The 26,521-nt window shown below is 40.8% G+C and overlaps 1 protein-coding gene across 4 annotated transcripts in view; it reads right to left on the reverse strand.

Annotated features, from left to right (window-relative positions):
• Window positions 1-26,521, reverse strand: part of GNG2 (G protein subunit gamma 2) — a 112,725-nt gene that overhangs the window by 15,466 nt on the left and 70,738 nt on the right. For 3 of the 4 annotated variants that reach the window (XM_080642482.1, XM_080642481.1, XM_080642483.1), the window contains one exon: window positions 6,401-6,516. In XM_080642482.1, the coding sequence (XP_080498608.1) occupies window positions 6,401-6,487 (87 nt within the window). In that variant the 5' untranslated portion in view covers window positions 6,488-6,516. Of the gene's footprint in view, window positions 1-6,400; window positions 6,517-18,555; window positions 18,813-26,521 lie in introns of those variants that run through there. The other variant, XM_080642480.1, reaches the window with a different exon arrangement.

Here is a 26,521-nt window from a genome sequence, read left to right on the forward strand (position 1 = left end):
AAAACTTTCAATTCAGTACTGAAAAAATACTTAAAAAGTCCCAAACCTGGGATGTATGTCCCCGCTCTAGTACCAAGTATGATGACTAACTGGTCCATTCTCAGTACAGCTTTCTGTGAAATTCAATTCCAATCTGTCATGAGCCAATCACCAGAAATATGATTTAATCATTAGAAATGTTCATTATTTGGTTAAATAAGTTACATGTATTTGCCAGTTAGGAAAATCAGTCTGTTCGTTTTATGTTGAACTGCTTTAAAAAGAAGACATACTATTAAATACTGGCTACTTATAATCATACGTATGACATAATATACTTTATTTATCTGTAAAATGGTCAATTCTGCCCTTCCTTTTTATAGTTCATTACATTTTCCTATTACCACAGTTTTATTTGGCAATTACCTTAATTTTCAGAATTTCCAAACCATAGATATAATTGGAAATGTCACGTAGAATACAGTTCCTAGTGTTTTGTCATACGACATTCGCAGTACATGAAGTTAACACTATCCACTGAGAAAGTGTTTCCTGGATGCCTGGAGACCTCAGCACCATAAAGGCAGCAAAGAAATAAATAACATGGTCTTTGGCTTTGAGGATTATATGGTTTAGTTGGAAAAATTTATCTGATGAGGGTAAAATTAATTAGAAAATTGATTAGTAAATATGGTCAGAATAAAGATTCACAGACAAGTGAGGATTTGAGCGGACCCCTAATAGAGCCAGTTAGGTCTATTGGGATCATTTGGGAGAAATGAGGAATCAGTTTGACATTTTTATGTGGGGTCAATTTATGGAGCATCCAGTTAGTAAAGAAGCAATCACTTCCCCTACTTTCCTGGCCTTGGCTTTCTTTTGCTCTCACATCTACATTATCTTTCATGATATAACATTTTTTCCAGTTTACAACGATTCTCTCCCTTCCTTAAATGTCCATCCCCTGCCCATCCAGATGGATAAATTAATTCCTAGGAGCCATGTTTGTGCAATGTGGTTCAACTTTAAGGTCAGTTGACTGTAGCTGCAGGTGGCTCATTCTTGCTAGAACGGAGATGCCACTCCAAGAATATGGAATTGAGACTAAAAGGGGTTGAATCCATCTATCTCTTTCTTCATGGAGCTGGAACTGTGACATGGGATCCTGGGAGGCAGGGGAAGTCATCTTGCGTCCGCCACATGGAATAGCCAGCTGAGAAATCTATTCTTCCTCAGAAAAGGAAGAGGCAAACACACAGAGAGAAGCGGAGACACGTTGCAGAGCGCCCACAATTCCTGATGGCCTTTCAATTCTCACGTCCACTGCTGACCCAGCTACATGTCTGCTCTTGGATCCTGAGATACTCTCTGTCTTTTACAATCAATCCCTTTTTTTTTTGCTTAAGCTAGCTTGGGTCAGGTTCCTATTATTAGAAACCCAAAGACTCCTAATATAGTGATGAATAAATAGATGTACTAACTCCTGCTGTCCGTTACGTTTATGCTTGCTCTCAGCTTGTTCTCTCAGGACAGGGTTTCTTTTTTCAAAAAAAATATATTTTATTGATTTTTTACAGCGAGGAAGGGAGAGGGATAGAGAGTTAGAAACATCGATGAGAGAGAAACATCGATCAGCTGCCTCCTGCACACTCCCCACTGGGTATGTGCCCGCAACCAAGGTACATGCCCTTGACCGGAATCGAACCCAGGACCCTTGAGTCTGCAGGCCGACGCTCTATCCACTGAGCTAAACCGGTTAGGGCAGGACAGGGTTTCTTTCACTTGCCTTAGTGTGAGTATACTGCTCTTTCACATATCTGCATGGCACCGTCTCCACAACACCCTCTCTGCCCCTTCCCCACACTCCTGCCCAGCTTCCTTTGATTTTACTTTTTGTTCCTGAATGAAATGCTAACAAAGAAGCACAGAAAGGCTGGGAGTATAATTATATATGCCTGCAGCTTATGAATAGATAATGGGTTCCTTAGCCCACATCTCCCAGGATCTGTGATGTAAAGAGATAGGAAACAAGAAGGTTTAAAAATGAATATGCTACTCAGATCCTTTTATGGTAGGGCTACTCTACGCAGCCACCTGAGAGATTAGGCTACTCCCTGCTTAAGGGACCCTCTGCAGCTCCAGGGCCAGCTGTGCCCCTTACCTCCTGCTCCTTGTGGCCTCAGCCACAGTAGGCTCCATCTGATGTATGTAAAGCCCCTTCTGCCAGAAATGATGACTTGAACAGGTAACTCTCAGACTAGAAAATCACAACCTGGGCTCTTCAGAGAGAAGCCCCTTCCTGCTGACAGTATCTGCACTGAAAGCAGGTGTTGAAGCCTGAATGCTCAGAAGCCCTGAAGGGACCTCTAAAGGCAGATAAGCAAGCCCTAAACCAGCTAACTGACAACTGTCAACACAGCCGTTTGATCCAACAGCTAAACTAAAAATAACCTGACACTTCACCTCAGCATGCCGACCTGGCTCTGATGTGCAGAGCAAATGCTGAGATACAGGCTGCTGCAGCATTTCCAGCAATTTAATAATGACGTCACGAGGGATTCGTAGATTTGAATGAGAAGATCACCCAGGAAGGCCGCTCCTTGGTGCTCAGTTGATTAGGCTGATGCTTTGTCTCTCTTTTACCAGCGATTGATTCGGTCGCTCCAGAAGTAGCATACAGAGGGAACCAGGTGTGCTGTGGCTTCTTTCTGATGATACTTGGTAATTATGCTCCTTGGATATCTAACTGGCACTACTGATAGGTCTTGCTCATACTTTGTGTGACCCTTCACAGACAAGGAGATCCTTGAGGGCAAGCATCATGTCTTCATCTATATCCATCTCTTTATCTCCAGTACTTAACAAGGCCTGGCAATTTAGAAAGCTCTTAGTAAGATATTTATAACATATGGGCAAAAGGAAGGGGGTGAAGTTGAAAGATGGGTAGGGCCCAGAAGAACCTTGCATACTCGGCCAAAGAATTTGAATTTTATAATGTGATACATCACATAAACAAAGTGAAGGATTAAAATGATATGATCATACCAATAGATGCATAAAAAACATCTGACATAACCCAACATCTATTGATAAAAACTCTCAGCAAAGTAAGGATGGGGGAACATACCTCAACATGACAAAGGCCATACTGGTATATGACAAACCCACAGCTAAGGTTATACTCAATAATGAAAAGCTAAAAGCTTTTTCTTTAAGATCAGGAATAAGACAAAAATGCCTACTTTTATTACTTTTATTCAACATAGGAATGGAAGTCCTGACCACAGCAATCAGACAAGAAAAAGAAATAAAAAGCATCCATATTGGAAAGGAAGAAATAAAACTGTCATTATCTGCAGATGACATAATATTACATATAGAGAGAACCCTAAAGATTCCACCCCAAAAGTACTAGAACTAATAACTGAATTCAGTAAAGTAGCAAGATGTAAAGTTAATATTCAGAAATTGATGGTATTTTATACACTAATAAAAACCAATCAGAAAGAAAAATTAAGAAAACAATCCCATTTACAATTGCATCAAAGAGAATAAAATACCTAGGAATAAATTTAACTAAGGAGGTAAAAGACTTGTACTTGGAAAGGCATTGAAAACGGTGAAAGGGATTAAGAAGCACAAATTGAAAGTCACAAAAACAGTCATTGGGATGTGAAGCACAGCATAGGGAATATAGTCAATAGTATTGTAATAACTATGTATGGTGCTAGATGGGTACTAGAATTATAGGGGTGATCACACCTAAGGTGTGCAAATGTCTAATCACTATGTTGAACACCTGAAACTAATATAATATTATATGGCAACTGTAATTGGTAAATAAGTTTTTAAAAAAGAGTTTGAATTTTATTTTTCAGGTGATGGCAATCACAAAAAGATTTTCAGTAGAAGGGGAATATAATGAGATTTCTTTTTTTTTAAATATGTTTTTATTGATTTCAGAGAGGAAGGGAGAGGGAGAGAGAGATACCAGTAGAAACATCAATGATGAGAGAGAATCATTGATCGGCTGCCTCCTGCACACCCCACAATGGGATCAAGCCTGCAACCCGGGCATCTGCCCTTGACCGGATTTGAACCTGGGACCCTTCAGTCTGCAGGCTCTATCTACTGAGCCAAACCGGCTAGGGCTATAATATTTCTTATAGAAATTTTTCTTTGGCAACAACATGGATGGGATTTCTGAGAACAGCTTAGAAGAAACCCTTGCAGTTAATAGTTCAGGTGGGAATTTTAAAGGTCTGACCTTGGACTGAAAAGGCCTATATCTGTCTTCTTCCTCCCACTGTCAGCTTTTCATCACCAGCAACACTATCAGAACCTCCTTGAGGAGCCAGGCCTGGGGATGCTGAGTAGTAATAGAAAATGCCATCCACAATAGTTCTTCACCAACACTTTTATCTTAGTTGGGCCACCCCAAAAGACAAAGTGGACTTTTCCAGAAGGTCTATGAGCAGAAACTGACCCCCAATCCACACACAAAAAGAACTGCAAAATTCCCTTTTTATAAAAAATGATTTTAAATATTATTTTTATTGATTTCAGAGAGGAAAGGAGAGAAAGCGATAGAAACATCAATGAAGAGAGAATAATTGATCAGCTGCCTCCTATACACCTCCCACTGGGGATTGAACCTGCAACCCAGGCATGTACCTTTGACTGGAATCAAACCTGGGGTCCACAGGCTGACGCTCTGCCTACTGAGCCAAACCGGCTAGGGCTGCAAAATTCCTTTTGATGCCATAATCCTTGGGCACCTCACTTCTCTCAGCAATTACTGTGCCCACCATATTGTATCTTTTCAGCAAGGGAGTATACAAGAAGAGGCAAAGGGAAAAGAGGAGAAGAGGAGGTGGTAGAGAAGCGAGGCAGATGGTGAAGGCCCTTTATTTATCTCATTTGGGAATAAAGAAGAAGAATGAAAGCTGTTACAAGAAGAGTAGAAGCTGTTTACTACATCTTGTGGCCCCTTAGCAGGACTCAGATTTTACAAAGGAGACTTAGGATAGATGGAAAAGCTTATTTAAGGGGAAGACCAGCTCTCCCACCACTCTCTGGCACAAATCTGATGGGAGTTAAAAGGAGCTAACCCCTTTCCCTAGGACCCAGGTCCTTCGCCTCAGCTATACAATATTAACTAATAACTAAAAAAATATGCTCATGCCTGAATCATACCCCAAGACATTCTAGTTGAATTGGTCTAGAATGCGGTCTTGGAACTGGTCTGTTTATAGAATTTGCTGAGTGATTTGAATGTACAGATGAGCTGAGAACCATTGCTCTAGACCCAGGGGCCACCAAGTTTTCTATAAAAAGACAGAGAATAAACATATTATGCTTTGTGGGCCACATGGTCTTCGTTGCAACTACTCTATTCTGCTGTTCTAGTGTGAAAGTAGCCATAGACAATATGTCAATGAATGGGCTTCCAACTGTGTTCTTATAAAACTTTATTTATAAAAATAGGCAGTAGGGTGAATCTGGCTCATGAGCCGTAATTTGTTGCTCCTTATTCTACAAACACACTCCAAAGGAAGTAAATCAGGAATGGAGAAAGTAGAAAAAATATGCTAGTTTATAAAAAAGGCATTTGGAAGAATGCCTAGTTTTATTTTAGTAAAATGAGATATATTTCTGAGGTCCATTTCATAAGATGCTGGGTCTTCTGAGGAAGTGAAGTTTTGGTAATTGACAAAAATTCACTTTACCAACCCTGTAGTAGCTACCTGTTAATAATGACGCTGTGTAGGTCAATTTTACATTTAAAATCTGACAACAAAGAGTTTGAATTTAAAGTCTTGGTTCCATGAGTTAGGCCCAACTTAAGGCAAAGCTGTCAGGTTAGATATGGGGAGTAAAAGAAAGAAGAAAAAAAAATAGACTATTATCTTCCATTAAACCTTTAGGCTATTTGACTTCTCAGGGAGATCATGTGTGATGGATTAAAAAATACAATAATAACCTACAATGGTGAATTAGAAGGATTAGACATGAAAGATGGACAACTTAAACTTAGAACTTAAATCAGGACAGAAAAAAATTAAAACCCAAATAAGAAGAGGGTCCTACAAGGTAAGGGAGGTGTCCTGGTGGACTGTATTCTTCAATTTCCTTGGCTAGAATTCAGTCAGAAGCCTATCTTTTATTTCTGTTTTGTTGTTATTGTTTTGTTCTTAATTCTACATGCATAGCCAATTTTAATTTATGCTATCATGTTATGCTGAAGAAATCTAGAGAGAGCAGACATTAGAAAAATGGACTTTTGCCTAATTATGAAGTTTCTCTTCCATCCTCACTGGTTTCCTTGCTCTCTATGGAAAAGGCAGTAAATGACAGGTTGCTGCCAAGCATGCTCCTTACAGTCAGGGCTAGATGAGCTGTGTGGGTTCTGTTGGCCTACCTTTATCCTGTCGATGTTGGCTTCCATCTTCAGCTGTTCCACCAGCTTCCTGGCTTGTGCTATGCTGGCAGTGTTGTTGCTAGCCATTGGAGTGCCGGGTGGGTTTTTCAGACACCCTGAGAAAGAAAACGAGGAGGAAGAATGCATCAGAGAATTCAGGAGCTGCCAAGTGCGCAAGTTCATCAGAACTGAGGGATCTCAAAAGAGTGGCTGGAGTCAGGCCTGGCTAGTCCAGCCCTCTATCTCTTCAGTCCAGCTCTGCCTCAGACTGTCAGGTGGACCAGAATATGGAGTTTGCTTTTTCAACTCCTGACCTTCTGCCCTTCCATCCTTATTTAGGGGCAAAAAATGAAGTCTGTTACCAAGTCAGACCTAATCAGATGTGCTGCCACATTAATAAAGCAAGTTATTAACATTATCATAGTTTATTAAATAACTTCAAAATAATAAGGGTGAGTGTACACATTGTTACTGTTGTTATTTATAGGGTACGACTATTGTCAGATTCTGTGTTAAGTGAGTGCCCTGGGAGGATGAGTGAAAGGCAGGTGGAGAGAGGAATGGGAAATTATATAATCCTTCAGGACTAAAGACACCGAGTTTCCATGTTTTCCTGACGGGCTCAAACACCAACTTTTTGGTTACCTTTAACCACCTAGGCCTATTACACTGCAGAGACACTGCAATGGGAGGTGTGGCTTTGCAGTGTCACCGATCCAGCATTGTTTTAAATAGTCACTTCTCTTCACTCTGTCTGGAATATGGCTTTCTTCACAACTACCCACTTTCTTCACAGTGCTTCAGAAACACATCTATAATGTCCAGGGGGAGGGATTGCCAGGTCTAAATTGTTAATTATGTCAATGAGTTCATGAATGGCATTCTACATTAAGTAAAATAGACTTACTTTTTAAAGTGTGAAAATAGAAGACAAATGTTTAGAGAGTAGAGTCCTGTATCTATGTAGCTTGTGAGATGGCTTCTTTGCCCAGGCTCTGCCAGACCCCCTCCTATCCTTGACCCCACCCCCTTCCACTTCCTATACCAGTTTCATTCCTCTTCTAATTCTTCCTTGGCCCACCGTCTCACTTTATTCTTATTGTTCATCTCGGAATGTATCCTATTTTATTTTCAGTGCCCATTTTCCCCGCCTTCTGATCAGGTCTCGCTTCTTGCCGAAATGCCATGTGCTATTTCAGGACCATCTGTGTAAATGTGCCCCTTGGGGTCACTGACCCCCAATAATGAAGCACTGTCTGCAATTTAACTAGCAGTCTGAGAGCTGCATGACTCAAGAAATGCAAAGCATTACAACACTCTGAAGACATTATCTTAAAAATCATGACTTCGGCTAGCTTTGGGGAATATTTTTATCTACAGATAAAGTGGGATCAGGTTGCCATCTGAAAAAGGAAGAGCACTTGTATGCATACGTATTAGCATAACCAATGGACACAGACACTGCACGGTGGGGGCTTACCCGGGGTGGGAATGGCTGGGGGCAGGGGTTCACGCAGGGAAAAAGGAGACATATGTAAAACTTTAGACAATAAATAAATAAAATTAAAAAAAAGAAAAAGGAAGGTAGTTCACAGAACAGCTACAGCAGATGATAAAAAACTTCGGTTCTCCTTAAAGAAGTCAGGGTAAACAATATCTCTGGTATTGAAGGGGTAAAAAAAAAATGAAAATAAAAAAGGAAAGAGCAAATAAAAACATGGGGAAGGAAGAATAACACATAGGTTTTTGTTTTTTTTCTTTTTGTTTTTTGTTTTTTTTTACTAAAATCAAGAAATAATTTTTAATTACCAAAAAAAAAAAAAAAACCCACAAAAAACACAAAAGACTATAAATTATTTCTTTAGGTTATCTAGTTCTTCATGACAAAAAAAAAAATATGTATGACTCTCTGTAAACAAAGAAGTCCCTTTCTAGAGAGTGCTATTTTATAAAGAATACTGAAGAATAAATTGGAAGATAAGTTAACTGTTTTCTCAATTTATTTTCAAAGGTTTTGGAGAGAATAAAGGGGGAAGGAAGATGCAAGGAATTTTAAAGCCACAAAGATCTCTGACTCTGCTTTCATATGCTTGAAGATCAAGAAACATGTAAAAACAAACACAAAAATACATAAAAGGAGGCTTTAACAACTATGATTTCATCAGCATAGTTAGGGATCCAACAATCTTAGTCCTACAGAGAAATTAAGTATATGCCCCTAAATCAAACAAACATCTAACTAGTTTGCAAAACCTTACAGGGACAAGATGGAATACTGACTTACCCAGCAGAGTAGCCTAACTCTTCCATTCATCCAGAGTTGGAAGCAGCCATGATCTACAAGCCCCTGGACACTGTTTTGTGAAGCCAACCTAAAATTTATCACAGTAGAATACAGACTCGAATACAGACTATCACAGAATTACCAAATCCTCTTGGGGCCTGAGGGAGCTTTGGGATTCTGGTCAGCTATTCTTCTGCCCTTGAATATAAATGAGATTACAAAGATCACAGCTTGCTTCCAAATACTCCTCCTCCTTCTTCTAATAATATATATATTATTTTTTTTAATTTTTTTTTTTTTTTACAGAGACTCCCCTTCCCCTCTCCACCAGAATCCTGAATTTTAGCTGGGCGTATTAAGCTCAATGATACATTCCCCAGCCTCCCTTGCAGCTCAGTTTAGTTAAATGACTTAAGCTTTGCCCAATGAGATATAAGCAGAAGTATCCTTGAAGGGAGGGGGGGACTTTGCCACCCCTTCCTCCTGCCACTGGCCTGGAGGGTAGTCATATTGACCATAGAGCTCCATCTTGAACCTCTAGGCTGCACTCCAGGGTGAGCAGGGAGGAGCTAGGTCCTTACTGACATGGTAGAGCCACCAGACCAGCTGTGAACTGGTTACCATCTATGTGAAGAGAAATGAGCACTGATCTTGTTTCCATCACCATTATTAAGGGTTTCTCTGCTGTTGGCTAACAGATCTGCCATTAACTGAGTACATAACCCATTCTTTTCATTTGAGTATCTAAGAAAGTCTATGTCCTAATGCCTGCTCAAGTTCCCGGGAAAACTGTGGATGTCCTGAGGAGACTGAGCTAGAAAGTCTATTGCTGCTGTAATACATTCCTATATATTTAGTAACTTAAATAATAGAGGTTTATTATCCTACAGTTATGGAGGTCAGGGATCTTAAATAGGTCTCCCTAGGCCAGTGGTCGGCAAACTCATTAGTCAACAGAGCCGCAGTTTGCCAACCACTGCCCTCGGCTAAATTCTAGGTGCTGGCAGGGCTGCATTTCTTCTGGAGGCTCTGAGGAAAAAGCTCTTTCTTTTCCTTTTCTAGCTTCTGGAGGCTGCCAGCTTTCCTTGGCTCTTGGCCTTTTCCCCCATCTTCAAAGCCAGCGATCGTGAGTTGAGTCCTTCTCATGTTATATCACCCTAACATCTTCTCCAGTCACATTTCCCTTTGACTCTCTTCTGCCCCCTAACTACACTGGGCCCACCCAGATAACCCAGGATACTCTCCCTATCTTTAGGTCAGCTGATTAGCAACCTTAATTCCATCTGCAATCTTGTTTCCCCTTTGCCATGTAACAACATATTCACAGGTTCCAGGAATGGGGACATGGGCATCTTTGGGGGACTTTATTCTTCTTACCATAGAAGGAGACCTCTGTGCAGGCAAGAGAAGGGAAGTAGGAAGGCTGGGGTTGAGATGGGAAAAGAAGAGGAATGGGGCAGGATGCCAGTCTAGACATTCTGGGAGAGAACATGGTTGAAATCTAAATGGCCTTAAGTCTTAAGAGAAAAAATAAACTTTGAAAAAAAAATAGGCTTTGAAAGATACATCCTGAATGTTCTTGTTGTACCATATGACCCAACAGAGGTCTAGTGACACTTTGAGAATTGCTTTGTGCATTTTTTTTTTCACATCCAGCTGCTTTCCCATAAAAGCACTGACAAAATTCCCCTCCTGAAGACTAAAAACTGTGGAGTCCTAGACCAGTGTTCCAAAGAAGTATGTGTTTTCCTAAAAAGTGGCTGTGGTAAATAAGAAAAGTTGGCCTATCGTTTAAGCTTGAGGCATTTGGCCAAAACATTTTATACTTAAACACACACACACACACACACACACACACACACACACACACACACACACACTCTTTTCATCATATAAAATGGAAACTCTATATCCAGTAAACAATAACTCCCACTCTTTTCTCCCTTCAGCCCTGAAAACCACCATTCTACATTCTGTTTCTGTGGTTTTGGCTATTCTAGTTACCACATGGAGGTAAAATCATAACACTTTTTGTCTTCCCATGACTGGCTTATTTCATGTCCTCAAGGTTCATTCATGCTGTAGCATGTGTCAGAATTTCCTTCTGTTTTAAGGCTGAATAATATTTCATTGTATCTACATAGCCAATTTTGCTTATCCATTTATCTGTTGATGGATACCTGGGTCACTTCTATGTTTTAGCTACTGTGAATAGCACCTCTATGAACATGGATATATAAATCTTTCCAAGACCCTACTTTTGGTTCTTTTGGGTATATCCCTAGAAGTGGAATTGCTGGATTATATACAGATCTATTTTTTATTTTTTGAGGAATAGCCATACTGTTTTCCACAGCTGATGTACTATTTTACATGCTTATAAAAAGTACACAAGGGTTCCAATTTTTCTTTATCTTCACCAACACTTGTTATTTTCTGTTTGTTTGGTTTTTTGATAGTAGTCACCCTAATAAGTGAGAGGTGGTTTGATTTTTATTCCATAACGTTAGTGATATTGAGCTTCTTTTCCTATACTTACCAACCACTTGTATATCTTCTTTGGAGAAATGTCTATTCAAATCCTTTGCCCTTGCATTGCCACCATGTGCCCACCATCCAGATATCATTGCTGACATGTACACATAAGGAACTATTTGACATTGAAACGGGGACTCAGAACTGTTGGACATTGAAATTGGGACTCAAACATTTTTTGTTATTATATGTTTATTTCTAGTCTGCAGAGGCAAGATTTTTTAAAGGAAAGAAATGGGGAAAAAATAAATACAGAGGCAAAGAAACATTGAACAGACTGTCAAACTACAGCGGGAAGGCAGGGGAGGTTGGTGGGGGGGTGCTGTAAGAGATCAACCGAAGGACTTGTACGCATGCATATAAGCATAACCAATGGATACAGGACACTGGGGCGGGGGGAGGCAGGTAAAGGCATGTACTGGGGGGTAGGGGAGGTCAATGGGGAAAAAAAAAAGGAGACATATGTACTACTATTTGTAATACTTCAAACAATAAAAAAAAATCTTTTGCCCATTTTTGAAATAGTGTTTTTGTTGTTGAGTTTTAGGAGTTCTCTATTCTGAATATTAATCTCTTATCAGATATATGACTTATAAATATTTTCTCCCATTCTATGAATTGCCTTTTCACTTTGTTAATAGTATGCTTCAATGCACACAAGCTTTTAATTTTCATGAAGTCCAATTTGTCTATTTTTTCTTTTGTTGCTTGTGCCTTTGTTGTCATATCCAGGAAATCATCACCAAATCCAACGTTGTGAAGTTTTTTCCCTATGTTTTCTTCAGAGTTTTATAGTTTTAGCTCTTACATTTAAGTCTTTGATACATTTTGAGCTCATTTTTATATATAGCATTAGTTAATGGTACGACACCTTTCTTTTGCATGTGGATATCTAGTTTTCCCAGCACCATTTGTTGAAGACTGTCTTTTCCCTATTAACTGGTCTTGCCACCGTTGTTGAAAATCATTTGACCATATATGTGAGGGTTCCTTCCTGTGCTCTCGATTCTATTCCTAAATTAATTCTATTCTCAGTTAAGTTCTAAGTATTTTATTCTTTTGACACTATTGTAAATGGAAATTTTCAATTATTATCCTTTCCAGATTGCTCATTGTTAGTGTATAGAAATGCTACATTACTGTTTTTTTTAATGAGGAGGAGGAAGCCTTTTGCCTTTCAATGCTACCTGAGTTGAGAGTAATTGCATGCTGTGAGAAGTGTGGTTGAGCAAAGGGTCTTGCACCTTGTGAACATAATGGGGCCAAGAAAAGTGTTGACAGAGCCGTTAGAGGCTTAGGCAGTTTCAACAGGGAAGCAGACACACATCAGATATTCTTGGCGAATGTTCCTGTTTTATTTTACATGTAACCCAAATTGGGCAGAAATGATTTTTTTTTATAAGAGAGAAGGAAATTGTTTGAATACACAAACTAAAATAGCTGAAAGAAAAAGTGAAATTCTGCCGAAAAGATCAGTCAGATAGAGCTTTAAAACACACATACCTCTTAAGAACAACTAAAAGCTTTTGGTTAAAAAATAGAGGGTGATTCATCTCCATGCCTTGCTCCTCTCTCACCCCATCAGACCAGTCTTTGGACTGCCTTGTGATGCACTGGAGTTTACCTTTGCCGAAGCCCAGCCTGGCCCTGAAGCCATCAGAGGGCTACTCCAGAGATTCACCCAGCGGTGGACTCTACTTCTCCGCAAAATTGGTGGAGCAGAAGGAAATTGAGTCCGAATTTGGTTCTCTTGGGGAAACTCTGGATTCCTGAGGTCATTTCTGGGAGTCAGCTGGGTTGATGAGCAAAGGTTGGGTAGTGCTAGAGTGACACTCTTTGGTTCATCAAGCTGTTCTGAGCCCAGCAACTGGTAGTGCTGTCATGTGTTGTATCATCTGGCAACCAAGTTACGGCATAGAATGCGGGTGGTCACACATCTCTACGTTTGAATTAGAGGATATGATACTGCACACCAATTCGTTCAGAATTCTATAGCCAAAAGCTCTTTTTGAAATTCTAATAATTTACCCTCTGGAATGTCCAAATAGGATTCAATCTATTCTGCAAGCCTCACTAGATTCATGGCAGTGGTTCTAAATCAGCGGAGGTACCACCCCTTCAGAGGCATTTGGAAATGTGTGGGGTGGTCTGGGTTATGCTAATAACTAGAGAGGCTCCTGGCATTTAGGGAGCAGAGGGAGAAGCTCTCTCGTGCCCTATAGAGTGCCAGGCAACAATGACGTGGGCTGCTCAAAGGCCCATGGTACTCTCGAGGGGAAAGGACACTGACAAAGTAGCCACAGAGAGAGTCATGCATGAAAAATCCGCTCAAAGAAAGTACTCTGCGAGGAAAGTTGCAACTAACTGGGCTTTTATACTTGTGTCTTAGGATCCCTATTACCGTTGTTCCAGTGATGAGTAAGTGTTAAGTGCTCTTAATTTTCATTAGCGTTATGCTTTATGGATATTTGATTCCTGTTTATTTAAAAGAGAACAGTCAGAGGGAAGGCGGGGGAGGTGGGTGGGAAGAGATCAATCAATGAACTTGCATGCATATATGTATATCTTGTGCACACAGAAAACGGGGTGGTGAGAGCCTTGGGGAGGAGGGATGGAGCAGGCTGGAAGAAGTTAATGGGGGAAAAAGAAGGAACTATGTAATATCTTCAACAATAAAAATTAAAAATAAAATAATAATAATAAAAAAGAGAACAGTCTCTTTCTTGCAATGTGCTGGTAGAAGGAGATTATGCTGGGTTTTATCTGCCAGCGAGCAAAAAGAATACAAACGACAAACCCCCCTGGAACACTAATAAAGCTTGTGTAGGACAGATTGGCAGGCCTCCGCAAGAATGTCCTAATTATCCCACCTGAATTCCAAACCCAAGAATAATACAGAAGGCATTTTTTTGTTTGTTTCTTTTGTTTTCAACTGATGAGAGGAACACCCTGACCCCCACCCCAGCAATAGGAGAGATAGGCCTGCCATGGACTAATGACCATTTGATGAGCTTTCTTTTTCTAATGATACATCCAGCATTTAAGTTTCTTTCAGGAGGAACCTTTCCGTTAAGAAAACACACATTTTCTTGCCATTTAGGCTTAGGAATAAACACACAACCCTTTATTTCTGTGACACGAAGATAAATAAATGTGTTGATAATGGGATTTTTGCCTTAGAGAGTGTAGGTTAATTGTGGAGGATCCCATTCTATTAATACTCTAATGGTGTTCTTTAAGCCCGGCAGCCTGGCCTCCAGCAGGCTTCCCTGTGGTCTTTCATTTTCATTCTAACCATGTGTTTCTCAGAACTGTGTTTTGATATTTGCAGTAGGTGCTAAGGCGGTTTGATTTATTTGTTTTGTATAGTTACAGGTTCAGATTACATTGGCAATAACACAAACGATTTTAGGTCTAGAAAACAAATGAGAGATTTATGGTCTCTCAGTCACCTGATGATACCTTTAGGATTCTCATCTGTCCGTTAGCCATATCATTTATTGGTGAGGGCTTTTGAATTAGAGGACTAATTTCAAACGATTCTAATTAAAACTATTTCTGAGCTTCGACATTAGTCGCCTAGATAAAAATCTTTGTTACCTGTTTACACCACGACCCAAGTTCAGCTTGGTCATTTTGTCACTCATCTGTTTTGATCCCTACTCTAATTTATTCTGCAGCAAGCAAGGACAGCCTCACAAATTGATTAGATTACGCCTACAAAGGGTACAGTTAATATCCATGCCTGCGAAGGGCTTTAACAGTCAGAACGCCAGTGAATGTATGCGTAGCAGCTGCAGTGTGAAGAATAATAATTGTAGGATAGCCTGCCAGGCTTCAGCGTCGCTCTTTGTCAGGCATCTCTCTCTGTTACCAGTTGGCCACTTTGACTTGATACCAAAATAGCACATTTCAATCTGTACTAATCAGCATACGCTAATTTCTTTTTGGTGCTCCAGCCACTAGGGATATTTTTAATCAATAAGGGATTTATTCGTGAAACGTGTTGCTTCTCCCTCAACACTTCCAGGCCCCAGAGTCTCAGGGTTGGAGTCCATCTTGGATGCTCACTCTTTCCCAATTGTGTTTCAAAACTCGGAAACGTCATCAAGATATCTTTTGGGGATCACAATGTGCTGGTCTCCTCCCTTGCCTTCGCTCATATTTGAGCAGCAGTGTGGAGACTGGAGGAGGAGAATGAAAACAGAGATGAGAATGGGGCAAGTGGGGGGACAGTGAGAGGGATAGAGAATATCCACACAGACTTAGGCACGGAGGAGCTTGGGGATAAGGGGTATGAAATGATACTGAACTCCACTGGGCGCTGATTGATATTTGAAGAGGAGAGGAGGAAGTGGAAGAGAGGGAAGAGGAGGGGTCGGGAGAGTGTCCAAGGAGATGAAGGAGGCACCGGAAGATATCCTCCCCTGGGGAGCCTCAGGGAGTTCGCAGGCAGCCAGGATGCGGAGAGCTGGACAACACAAGCTGGTGAAGGTGAAAGATGGATTTGTAAACAAATTAAAACAGGGGCCTTCTAAGTACCTCCCCCATCTTTTAGTGCTTCTCATTTCCGGGAATTCAATTTTACAGGCCAAAAGCTCTGTTCTTTCACCAGAGGACCAGAAACTCATATTAAAAATGAACATTAGCTTGTTAACCAAGAGCTTGCCGTGTGCCAGGAAGTGGGCCAAGTGCTTTAAAGCGTTATCCTATTTAACCCTCACAATTCCAGGGAAGCAAGTAACCACTGCATCCCTGGCTGGAGGAAACTGAGGTTTAGATGAAGTCAGAACATTAGTGTGTCTGAATCATTCTCCCCAGAGAAAGGTTTCCTTACAGCCCTCTCAATTCACATTTTTAGAGGCAGCAGACCGATCCTAATCTGGGGACTATGGTATATGTTTGCCTATTTCACAAACATAATAGCAAATTTTACCGTCTTTGTAGCTCAGGGAGAGCAAGTGGGAGTGAGGGCTAGTGTGCCAATAGGGAAGGAAAGGAATCAAGGGAGTGACATCAACTTAAAGTCCACTCTGTACTATTTCTATGAGGGTTTGCTGGGATATAGCCACTTGCCCAACGGAAGGAAGACAAGATCCCATCTGATTTCTCTCAAATCAGCATGAGAGCCATCCGTGCTGTGCAGGTGGAGAGTAAGACACAGCACAGCTCCCCCATTCCACTGGGCTGCCAGAAACCATGATTTGAGATGGCAGGGTCTCTGCTTTCCAGTAAGCTGCTGCTTCTGAAACAGCTTCTCTGCAAGACACAGCCTTCCTCTTGGAGAGAGCACCAAGTTAGTTGCTCTTAACGACCTTGACAAAAACACATCCCTTGAACAATGTTGACTCAAAGTCATGGATTTTACAGATTATGTAAAATGAAACAGGAATGAATAGGCCATGTTGCAACTTAAAAATGACATGTAAGCTTTTCGTTTTTATCTGGGCCCTGGCTAAGGAAACAGCTTGTTATCCACAAATGGGGCTGACATTCTTAGATGTTAAATGGGCTTTGTTCACGTCAAGGAAAAAGGATTAGTATTTTGTATGGCATATGTTGGATTTTCTCTTTCTTTTCTTTTTTTTTTTTTTTAAATATGGAAGCCCAGACCATGAACCAGTAGGATTCCAACAAAAGAGAAATAATGAGCTTGTTTCCATAGAAATGGCTCTGTTAACCTCCTGATGTCTAATCCTCTGCAACAGCAGGCAAAGGGTATCTGACAGGCTGCGGTCTTCTGCCTCCCTGTAGGAAATTATCTATTGGTTAATTAATTTCTTAAAAAACAACAACCCACTGCTTCAATTCTAAATTCTCAGTGGATCTCAAGGCACGGACAAACTCCGAGGGTTTATCCGCGCTTCCTTGCCACTGTTCCAATGGCCCCTTAGGCTTACAAAATGGTAACACCGGAAGTCCTTTGGTTGAGCTCCTCAACACAGCCCCCCACCCCCCAGTAAGAACCGGACCTCCTCCATTCAGGTTTGTTTTTTTATCACTGTGTTGTCTGGGAATATTCCCAGTGATACAACTGACAGGTTGTACAAGAGGAAAAGACAGGCACTAGGCGATAGGAGATCTGAATTCTAGTGTAATTCCAACATTCTCAAGCTGTTTTACAGTGGGAAAATCATTTAATCTTTCTGGAGCTTGGTGGCTCAGCTGTAAAATGGAAATAACAATTACAGGATTGCATGAGTGTGCTTAATGTTTGTAATAGCGTGTTATAACTAATGGAGTGCTACACAAGAAGCAGGCATGAATAGAGAATGACCACTACCATTTACTGAGCAACTACTAATCACGGTGACCCAAGACATGACATGCTTAACCTCTAATGCTCACAACAAGGAACCTAGAAAAGGAGTAAGGGACTAAGGCAAAGGGAAAAAAAAACACAAAATACTACGATGATGTCCAACTGTGACTCTATTAAGTGAGAACTTAATAATAAGCAAGAACTCAAAAGAAAAAAAAATCCAAAGGGAAGGAAATCTTTTTGGGGAGGAAGATGAGTAAATCTTTACATTCAATTTTGAACTTTCTGATTTGCATTGACAACCTATGGAAGAGATGGAGATGATTTGAAAATCAATTGTGATTTGGAATTAGCAAACAAATTTATTGAGTGCTTCATGTGTGCGAGTCAGAAGCATATGCCCAGGTTACACACAGTGTTTCTAAGGAAACCAGCCACCGAGCAGATGTGCTATCCTAATAATTCTAGGAAGGCACTTTCTTTCATTGGTATCTTCTGGAGGCAAGGCTCACATCCGCGAATAGTAGCTACAGAATAAACCTGCAAGCCTAGCACCTGAGGCTAATTGCCTTCTGCCTCCTCCTCAGGCCGATCTCCTGAATGTAAAGGCCAGCAGAGCATCTGTGCACATACAGCGAGCATTTCCATCAAAACCTCCACTGCCTGCTGCTGCCGGCATCACCAGCCCTAGTCTTCAGCCAAACCAGCCTTGCTCCCTGTTCTCCCGACACAGCTCATGCCCGTGGCGGCCATGATTTTGCCACATCTCTCATCCCTCCTGTACGCTTGTATCTGACAGCCCAGCTCCAGCCTCTCGTCCTCTGAGAAACCTTCCCGGCAACTACAGCAGCCTCCTCAGTCCCTCAAGCCCACCCCAGCCAGGGAGCCAGTGCTAGCAGAAAACAAGCCATTCCTCTGCCTATTTTTAAAATTGCACGCCGACTGGTATTATCAATTATTAGTATTCTGTCCAGAGTCCCTCCCATAGATATTTATAAAACGTGCCCTCCTATCCCCCAATTTGCTCTAAAATTTTCTGTCTTCGCTGGTTAGACAGGTCAAGCCAGGCTTTACCCTCGGGCTCCTGTGCGTGCTGCTCCGAGGTCTGCAATGCTCTGCAGGGCTGCATCTTCCCTGGGAGGGGCCGCACACAGCCGCTGCTTTCTCCTGCAGACCTACGTCAGATGCTGTCTCCTCCTGATCACACTGTCTGAGCGCTGCGTCCGCCCCTGTCATTCCCCAGCTCATCACCCTGTTTATTTTCTTCAATGCATCACAATAACCTGGAGTCACTGAATTAATTTATATCTCATTAGTCTCTTTTCTCCTCTAAATGTAAACACATCAAAGACCTTGTCTGCTGTATTTACAGACAGAGCTCAATAAATATTTTAAACAGATGCAAGTCCTGAGCACCCCAGCACCCGGCCTTGGGAACATATATTAATTAGATGCATCGGGAAATGTTTGTTACTTCTGAGGAGGGGTACCTGGCACACAACATCATGCGGGCCCCTCTCTGTAGCCCCACCAAATGTTTCTGGATACAGATTGCTAACAATGGCTTTGGGTTAGTAGCAAATGTGCTTATGAAGCATGTCCCCTCAAAGGGCACCTCCCAGGTTCTAAATCTCCTCTGATCTTCAAGTATCCCCGCATTCTTGCGGCAAAAGATAAGCTTGTGACTTGCACCTTTTTCCCTTTTACCATTTTCTGGCTCCTGAAAACAAGGGACACATCCTCAAGGGACCAGGTGCATTCTGGGTTGTTTTTGGCAAAATATAAAGCATCAATATTTTTTCCCAGTTGCAAAGTTACACAAATGCTCTGTTTGAGAGCGTAAACATCAGTCCAATGTTGAAAGCTCCTCTGTAACGTTGGCCTCCCATCCCCCCTCCCTCCACCAACCTGTGGCCACTCATCTCAGACAGAATCCCAGTGTGAGGCCACAGCTCAAAAACACAGCACCGAAGGCCTCGTCTCCTTTCTTTTTTAAAAAAATATATTTTTATTGATTTCAGAGAGGAAGTGAGAGGGAAAGAGAGCTAGAAACATCAGTGATGAGAGAGAATCATTGATTGGCTGCCTCCTGCACACCACCTGGCATGTGCCCTTGACTGGAATCGAACCTGGGACCATTCAGTCCGCAGGCCGACACTCTAACTCCTGAGCAAAGCCGGCTTGGGTTCGTCTCCTTTTTATTAGTTTAATACCAGGGAAAGCAGAGGCCCATTTTCTCCCAATTTGCTTTTAAAAAGAGTTTTTGTTATAAAACAAATACATAGCTATTATTGGAAAACTGAAAAACACAAGAGACTTAGAAAACAAAAGGCTCCTCTAATCCTTCTGATAGATAACCAAGTTAATCTTCGCAGTAACTTTTCAAGTGCCTTTTGGGTGTGTAATATCATGCTGGGAAGATAATATTAACTAATATACATAATCATCTGCTGGGCCCTGCATAAATGTTGGCCTTCTGAGATATTTTCTCATTATCCACGCTGCAAGATTTGTTCCTTCTCCGCCCAACATTCTTAAGAGAATGAAGTCATCTTAATGTTTCCCCATTACTCAAGTGTCCATTTTGAAGGCTATTACATAGCTCTGATATGTCATACAGAGCCATTTTGTTATTATCTTAAGCAGTGTTGTTTTTTTAAAACTGCTGCTCTAGGTGCATAAAATAAATTGCCATGCCAATATACCTCTGATCATAAGGAGTGAATAGAGAAAAAATGTTAAGAAATTAAAGATGAAGAAACAAGTAACTTTTTTTTTTTTTTTTTTTACTTTGCCACCAAATAAGGGCATAGACAACCACTGCCCACAACGAGTCAGAAGCACCCTGGATGGCAGGAGAGGAAAGGCAAGAACAGCGGTTTACTTGCCATCTCCAAAGGGTGAAAGGAACTTGTGTGAAATGTGGACTTGGGAAGTTCATCTTACAGATGCTTTTTGTAAAGTAAGTTTTATCTAGGTATAATTTATATATACACATTAAATGTCACCGTTTTGGTGTGCCGATGAAAAGGCTTGATAATTGTGCATATATAGTCCCCAGAGCACCTCCATCGCAGACACTATTTTCAGGAGCTACGTAACCACCTTGGCTGCTCACTTTCTTCCTTTCCTAGCCTGCCCTCATGGAATGAACACCTTTGAGACCAATCCCCAGGTACCCAGCGCAGTTCTGAGAAAGCAAAGACTGTGAACTGGACTTACCTTAATTAATATACTCTAGAATTCACGGAGTTATTAAATCTCAGAGTTTAGCAGAACCCAGAAGTTATCATGCAGAACTATCTAATCACTGATTCAATACCCTTTAATCACTTGTGACACAGCTTTAGAAAATACCTCTCAATGTATAGAGCCCAGAGTGGCAATGTGCTTTATTTAACATCTGGGCCAGTTTGGGCAGCCCCTGAGCGCCTCATGAAAGGAAGCTTCTCCAGGATAAGAGTTCAGAATTTTTCTAGGAATGAGCAAGTTAGGAAATGGCTCCTTTGTAAATTCATGCCACCAATGCTTGATGAGAAGCTAAATATAAGACATTTGAAACTCACTGAACCAAGATCCTTATTTCACAGATGAAAAAATCTTAAGGGCCAGAGTGATTAAATGGATTGCCTTTAAAAAATGGGTAGGGGAGGAGCCAGCTGGAGAGGTACAAAGCGGGGTGGGTGGGATGAGGGATATATCTCAATAATGAAAATAAAAATAAAAAAACAAAACAGCTATAACCTGGTGTCAGAATCAAGGACTTAAATCCTGGTTCAAAAGTTAGGCCCACTTTTTACTGTTTCTTGAGTATTTCTGACATTTTAGTACTCCCTAAGTTATTATTAAGGTTCAGGTTCTTACTCAGTTGTTCCCCCACCCCCAATGTGTGGTCACTACTAGGCAAAACCTATTAGGAAAGTGGGGGAAGGGGAGAAGGGAGTCAATGAAGTCAAAGCAATAGCCTGCTCTCTCTGCTGATCCCTCCCTATCCTATGCTGATCACAACTCAACAGTGAGACATTCTGATCTACTTAGACTAGAGGAATTGGACTTGATTTTCCCACCTTAGTTATTTTTTTGTACTATTTTCGCAAAGAATGTAGATAACCAGCAAATTTGACTGCAGTTTCCCTCATTAGTGAGTGAATCGTATTTGCTAAACAGATTCCTGCACTTTAATAAAATAGGCTCGATGTTGTGTGGAAGGAGAAACAGATAATTATGTAGATCGCTAAGGAATTTTTAGAAATCATCTCTTTAATAAATGTGGTTCGATTGATGGAAATTTGAAGGGAAAGACAGAGGTCTGTGGACGTAGCAGAGCCATGAGGATGCTCAATGAGCTGAGTCATGCTACCCCAAGGTACTGAATCAATGTTCATGAAGAAATGTCAGAATCAGTGTGGAGTAATACAGAGTACTGAAATCTGAGGCTGGAGGTCTGGATTTGAGTTTCAACTTTGCTGCATAATCATAAGTGAGTAATTTTACCCCTTTTGGCCCCAATTTCCCCTTCTATAAAATGAGAGAATTGAGGTAGATTAGTGCTTGATTCATTTTATGGTTTTTTACTAGTTGTTTGATAGATATTAACATAGTTCCATTCCTGTCACTGTATCATGAAATCTCACAGCTCTGGGACTCTCTCAACACAGTTAAATTTCAGCCCAAATTCTAAAATTAAATGTCTAAGGAAAATGGGTAAATATGCAGAAAAGCCCTAAGACCAAGAGGACCCCAGCTGGCTGAAAGGAGAATTCAAGCTTTCCATTCTCTCATGTCCATTGTCCTACCTTTCCAGATTACTTCAATTCTAAGAATCCAGGACACCAATCTATTGAGCCTGCTGTTTCTTCACTGTCACTCAAAACACAGAGATTCAGAAAAAAAAAAAAATCTCCGATAATCTTTCCACCGATAGACAACCAAGTTAATTTTCACAGTAACTTTTCAACCTGGTTAGGCACGTACAGGAGGCAACCAATGGATGTTTCTCTCACCTCTCTCTCTCTCTCTCAATCTCTCTCTCTCTCTCTCCTTTCTTTCTCTCTCAAATTCTTAAAAACATATCCTCAGGTGAGGGTAAATATAAATAGATTATACCTTATAGGAAGTTAGCTTGGAAACAGGTTTCCTGTTGGGCCTCTAAATATTGTTCTTACCTATATAGGTTAGGGGATTTGATGCTAACTTCTAAGTGATACACCTAAGGCTCATTTGTTTCATTTAATTTTAGGCCATCAACAAATAATGGTAGGTATAATTGTGGAAGGTTACCTTCAAGAACTCATACTATATTTCCCTCTGTTTGGGGGAAGCATGTCTGAGGCAAATCAGAAACAGATTTTCAGATGAAGAAACAATAGAGACAGCAAGTGACCTGGCCAAGCTCACAGAAGGTGGATACAAGCCAATTCTTATGTCTCTGAGAACTGGTCCTTTCACTAGAAAACCCCAGAAAGTAGAATCTCTTTTCTTAGTAGATCTTTTCAATGAAAATGACTAATTTCCTTCATTAAGTAGGACCCAGGAATGGAGCTCACATCCAGAAACATTTTGCTTATGGTGGTGATGGGTTAGCCAGGCCCTATCACCAAGAAACATGGCAGGACAGGGCTGAACAAGCATTTTGTGGCCCTGGAATAAAGCAAAGCTGATTCTGCTGAAGAGGAATAAGACTGTTCAAAACATGCTTGTACAGTGTACTAACCAAATACACCACAGGAAGTACACACAAAAGAGCCAGAAGAGCGATTCACGCCTGGTTAGAGCATTACTCGCTTGGCTGAGGGTTAGAGTGTCATGCAGGTTGAGGCGAAGGTGAACAGGCCACTTTACAGGTAGGGGTGGTGATTGGTAGTCTGTATAGAAACGTATTCTGGAAGCCCTGGCGATAGATGCTGTCATTACGGTGAGTTTAAAATGAGGATGATACATTTTCTTCTAGCTGGTGGGAACAGATATTATCATCCTAGCAAATAGTTTTCCAGAGGCATTGAATCTTCTATAAAAATGTTTATTTATCTGTCAAACTGGCATCAAAGCAACCTACGCCAATTATTACAGCCAGCCTCTCCTCTCAATGCCAGCCTCACATCCTTGTGTTTTCCACCTGGCCAAGCATAGAAGGATCCAGAGAGTCCCTGTGGCAAGTCTTCTCTCATCCTGAACAATATTTCCATGAAAAATCATACCAAAGCTGAGTAGGAAAGAAAGGTAGACTTATGTTTCGTTTCAACACTTGGATATTCATTAATCTCGCCCACACCCAATTGCTTTTGACTCTGGCACATAAGGCTTACAGTTATGACAATGTCTGGTATTCTTTCTTTCCCTCTTGCCTTGCTTGCAGAAGCAAATTCTGCTGCAGTTGCTAGAGAATTCTGTGATTTGTAGATACCCATTTTCAGAAACCTTGTCTGTTTGAAAGGCTGCTTAATGAGTGACTCTGGATCCATAGCATCCTCACATCTTTTCCCTTCTTGAGCGAATGTTTGATGGGCAGTGCAGCTATGAGCTGCACCCACCACTGGGGTGGATAGGAATGGGATGAATGAAAAGTCAGTGGCCCCATCGCAGCAGCTATTTAAAACAGCTGGGAAGGAAACAACACACACCCCTGCGTCTGAGCCAGCTTACTTGCTGGGCCTGTCATGCAGGTGACTCCTGATTAAGCAAAGAACCCAATTCATTTTACAGAGGTCTAATTAATACTCTGACATTACAAAGTCATTTGAAATTCCTAGAAATTGGTCCTAAACACCCTAATGTCAGTAATCCTACTTGCTTGTAAAATACTTTTTATTCCTAAGTGTCCCACATATACACAAAGGACAGAACAGAATCTTTAGTAAAAGTCTCTTAGAATTACTGAAGTTACGGTGTAGTGCAAACAAAGAGAGTCCACGACTGCTATGAGACAATGGCTCAGTTCACATGAGGTACTGTGACGGTTCAAAGATGGACAAAAGGCAGACACCCAAGAGGGACTTCAGAGGAGACTTGGTATTCTCATGAAGTGTTTTGGTGTCACAACAAAACCTTAGGATTTTAATTACACAGGGGATCAATCCTCTTTTCCTCCCATTGTTTGCAAAAACAAAAACCAAAACCAAAACCAAAAACCAAAACCAAAAAAAAACCACACCCAAAGACTTAGTTTTAAAAACTGTCAGTCTTCCTTATGTAACAGATCAGTCTTCCTAAACACTTGTGTGGCTTTATTTAATCTAACTGGGCAATTAAACAGAATCCCACCACCCTCTGTGGCTACTTTCCTCTCAGATCTCAGTGTAATCAAGAGATTTGGAGCTTGCCTACTGATGAGCCAGGTGGCGCTGGGTGCCAAGCTAACACGGGGAACTGGACACAGCCCAGTTTTCAAGGAGCTTATACTCTAAAGGTAAAGACAGACCTACAAAGAGGCAATTTCAACATGGTGTCTGGGTGCTAAGACAGGAGAAAGCTCAGGGAGTACCTAGGAGGGGCACCTAACCCATTTTTTTTCCAGAAAGAGGAAGAAATTAAAAAAAGAGTTTATAGTACTAAATACAGTGGTCTGTTAGGTTAAATAAGAATTTCTCTCCAAGTAAAATGGTGGTTGCCAGGGGCTGGGGTGAGGGAAATGGGGGGATATTGGTTAAAAGGTGCAAACATCCAGCTATAAGTCCTGCGAATCTGACAACATGCTAAGAGGGTAGATCACACACACACACACACACACACACACACACACACACACACACACATACAATGGTAATTATGTGAGGTAATGGATGTGTTAACTTTCCTAATTGTGGTAATTATTTTGTAATGTATTATGTCTTGAATAATCACATTGTATACCTTAAACTTACACAGTGCTGTATGTTAACTATATTTCAATGAAGCTGGGGGGAAAAAGAAGAATCTGGTGCACACAGAGTCCTCTGGGAAAACAAAGTAAACACTGCTGTAAACTCTCTTTGCAATACCCGTGTAAAGGAAATTGTGGTTTAATCTTGAATAATAAAACAGTGAAGTACAAAAATAATAACTTATCTCTAGCTAATAAATGCAAAGCTCTGAGTGCTCAGTGCACAGGCTATGATTTGTTCAAGTCACAGACTTCAAGGTAAACAAAATGTTTCAAGTGACAGTGAAAAAGGCAAAAAACTCAATTTAAATATGCGACAAAAGCTGACAACAGAAGCAGAAAACAAAGATACCAACAGTTTTCTCCGGCTTTGGAGACGAATTCTTATTTGATCCCTGGTCACATGATTAAGACAGACTTCAATGATGTGGAATCATGATTTGAGCCAATGACATAAAGAATCAAGCGTGACTGATTTGGGAGGTTTAATGTTATTTACTGTTCTACACACAGTGGGAGGTAGGACTTAGTGGAACTAGAGACCCTGACTTACAAAAAAAAAAAAATCTGAATTTTAATGCTCTTAAATTGGGAGAAGAGGTCAGAGAAAAGACATATGGTGATTGTAATTTAAAATGACATCAGCTCCAGATAAGCAATAGACATTTGATCCCAGGCAAAATTATTTACCATGTTGCTGGATCGACTATGCACTCAAATGGAATTATCTGACCAAATGGGACTGCTAATGGTCAGAGACAAAAAATGAGAAGGTCAGCACAGTCCAGGAAGGAGGAGAGATTCTTCTCCTAATTAATAGCCCGAGAGAAGGAGCCAGTTGAAGCGTGTTTGGCAACTTGCCTCAAGTCAGACAGTTGCACTTGCCTCCAAGAGCCTCCTCTCTCTGAACAATGGAGAGCGCAAGAAAGGTGCCCACATCCTGAGTTATTATTGATCAAGATATAAGTGAAAGTCATTTGATCTGAATGAGCCTGAAAATAGAGAAATACAGGTATCTGGTACCTAGAGCCAAGTATTTTTTCAAAAGGATTGTCTTATGGTAATTTTAATACCTAGACTATGATAAATGTTAGTTTATTTTATTGACTTTTAAAAAATAAGAGTGGGTAAAGAATAACACAAATAATCATTTAAAAAATTAAAAATCTCAGACAGGGAACA

Source organism: Plecotus auritus (genome assembly GCF_963455305.1).
Source record: "Plecotus auritus genome assembly, chromosome: 1".
Taxonomy (NCBI): domain Eukaryota; kingdom Metazoa; phylum Chordata; class Mammalia; order Chiroptera; family Vespertilionidae; genus Plecotus; species Plecotus auritus.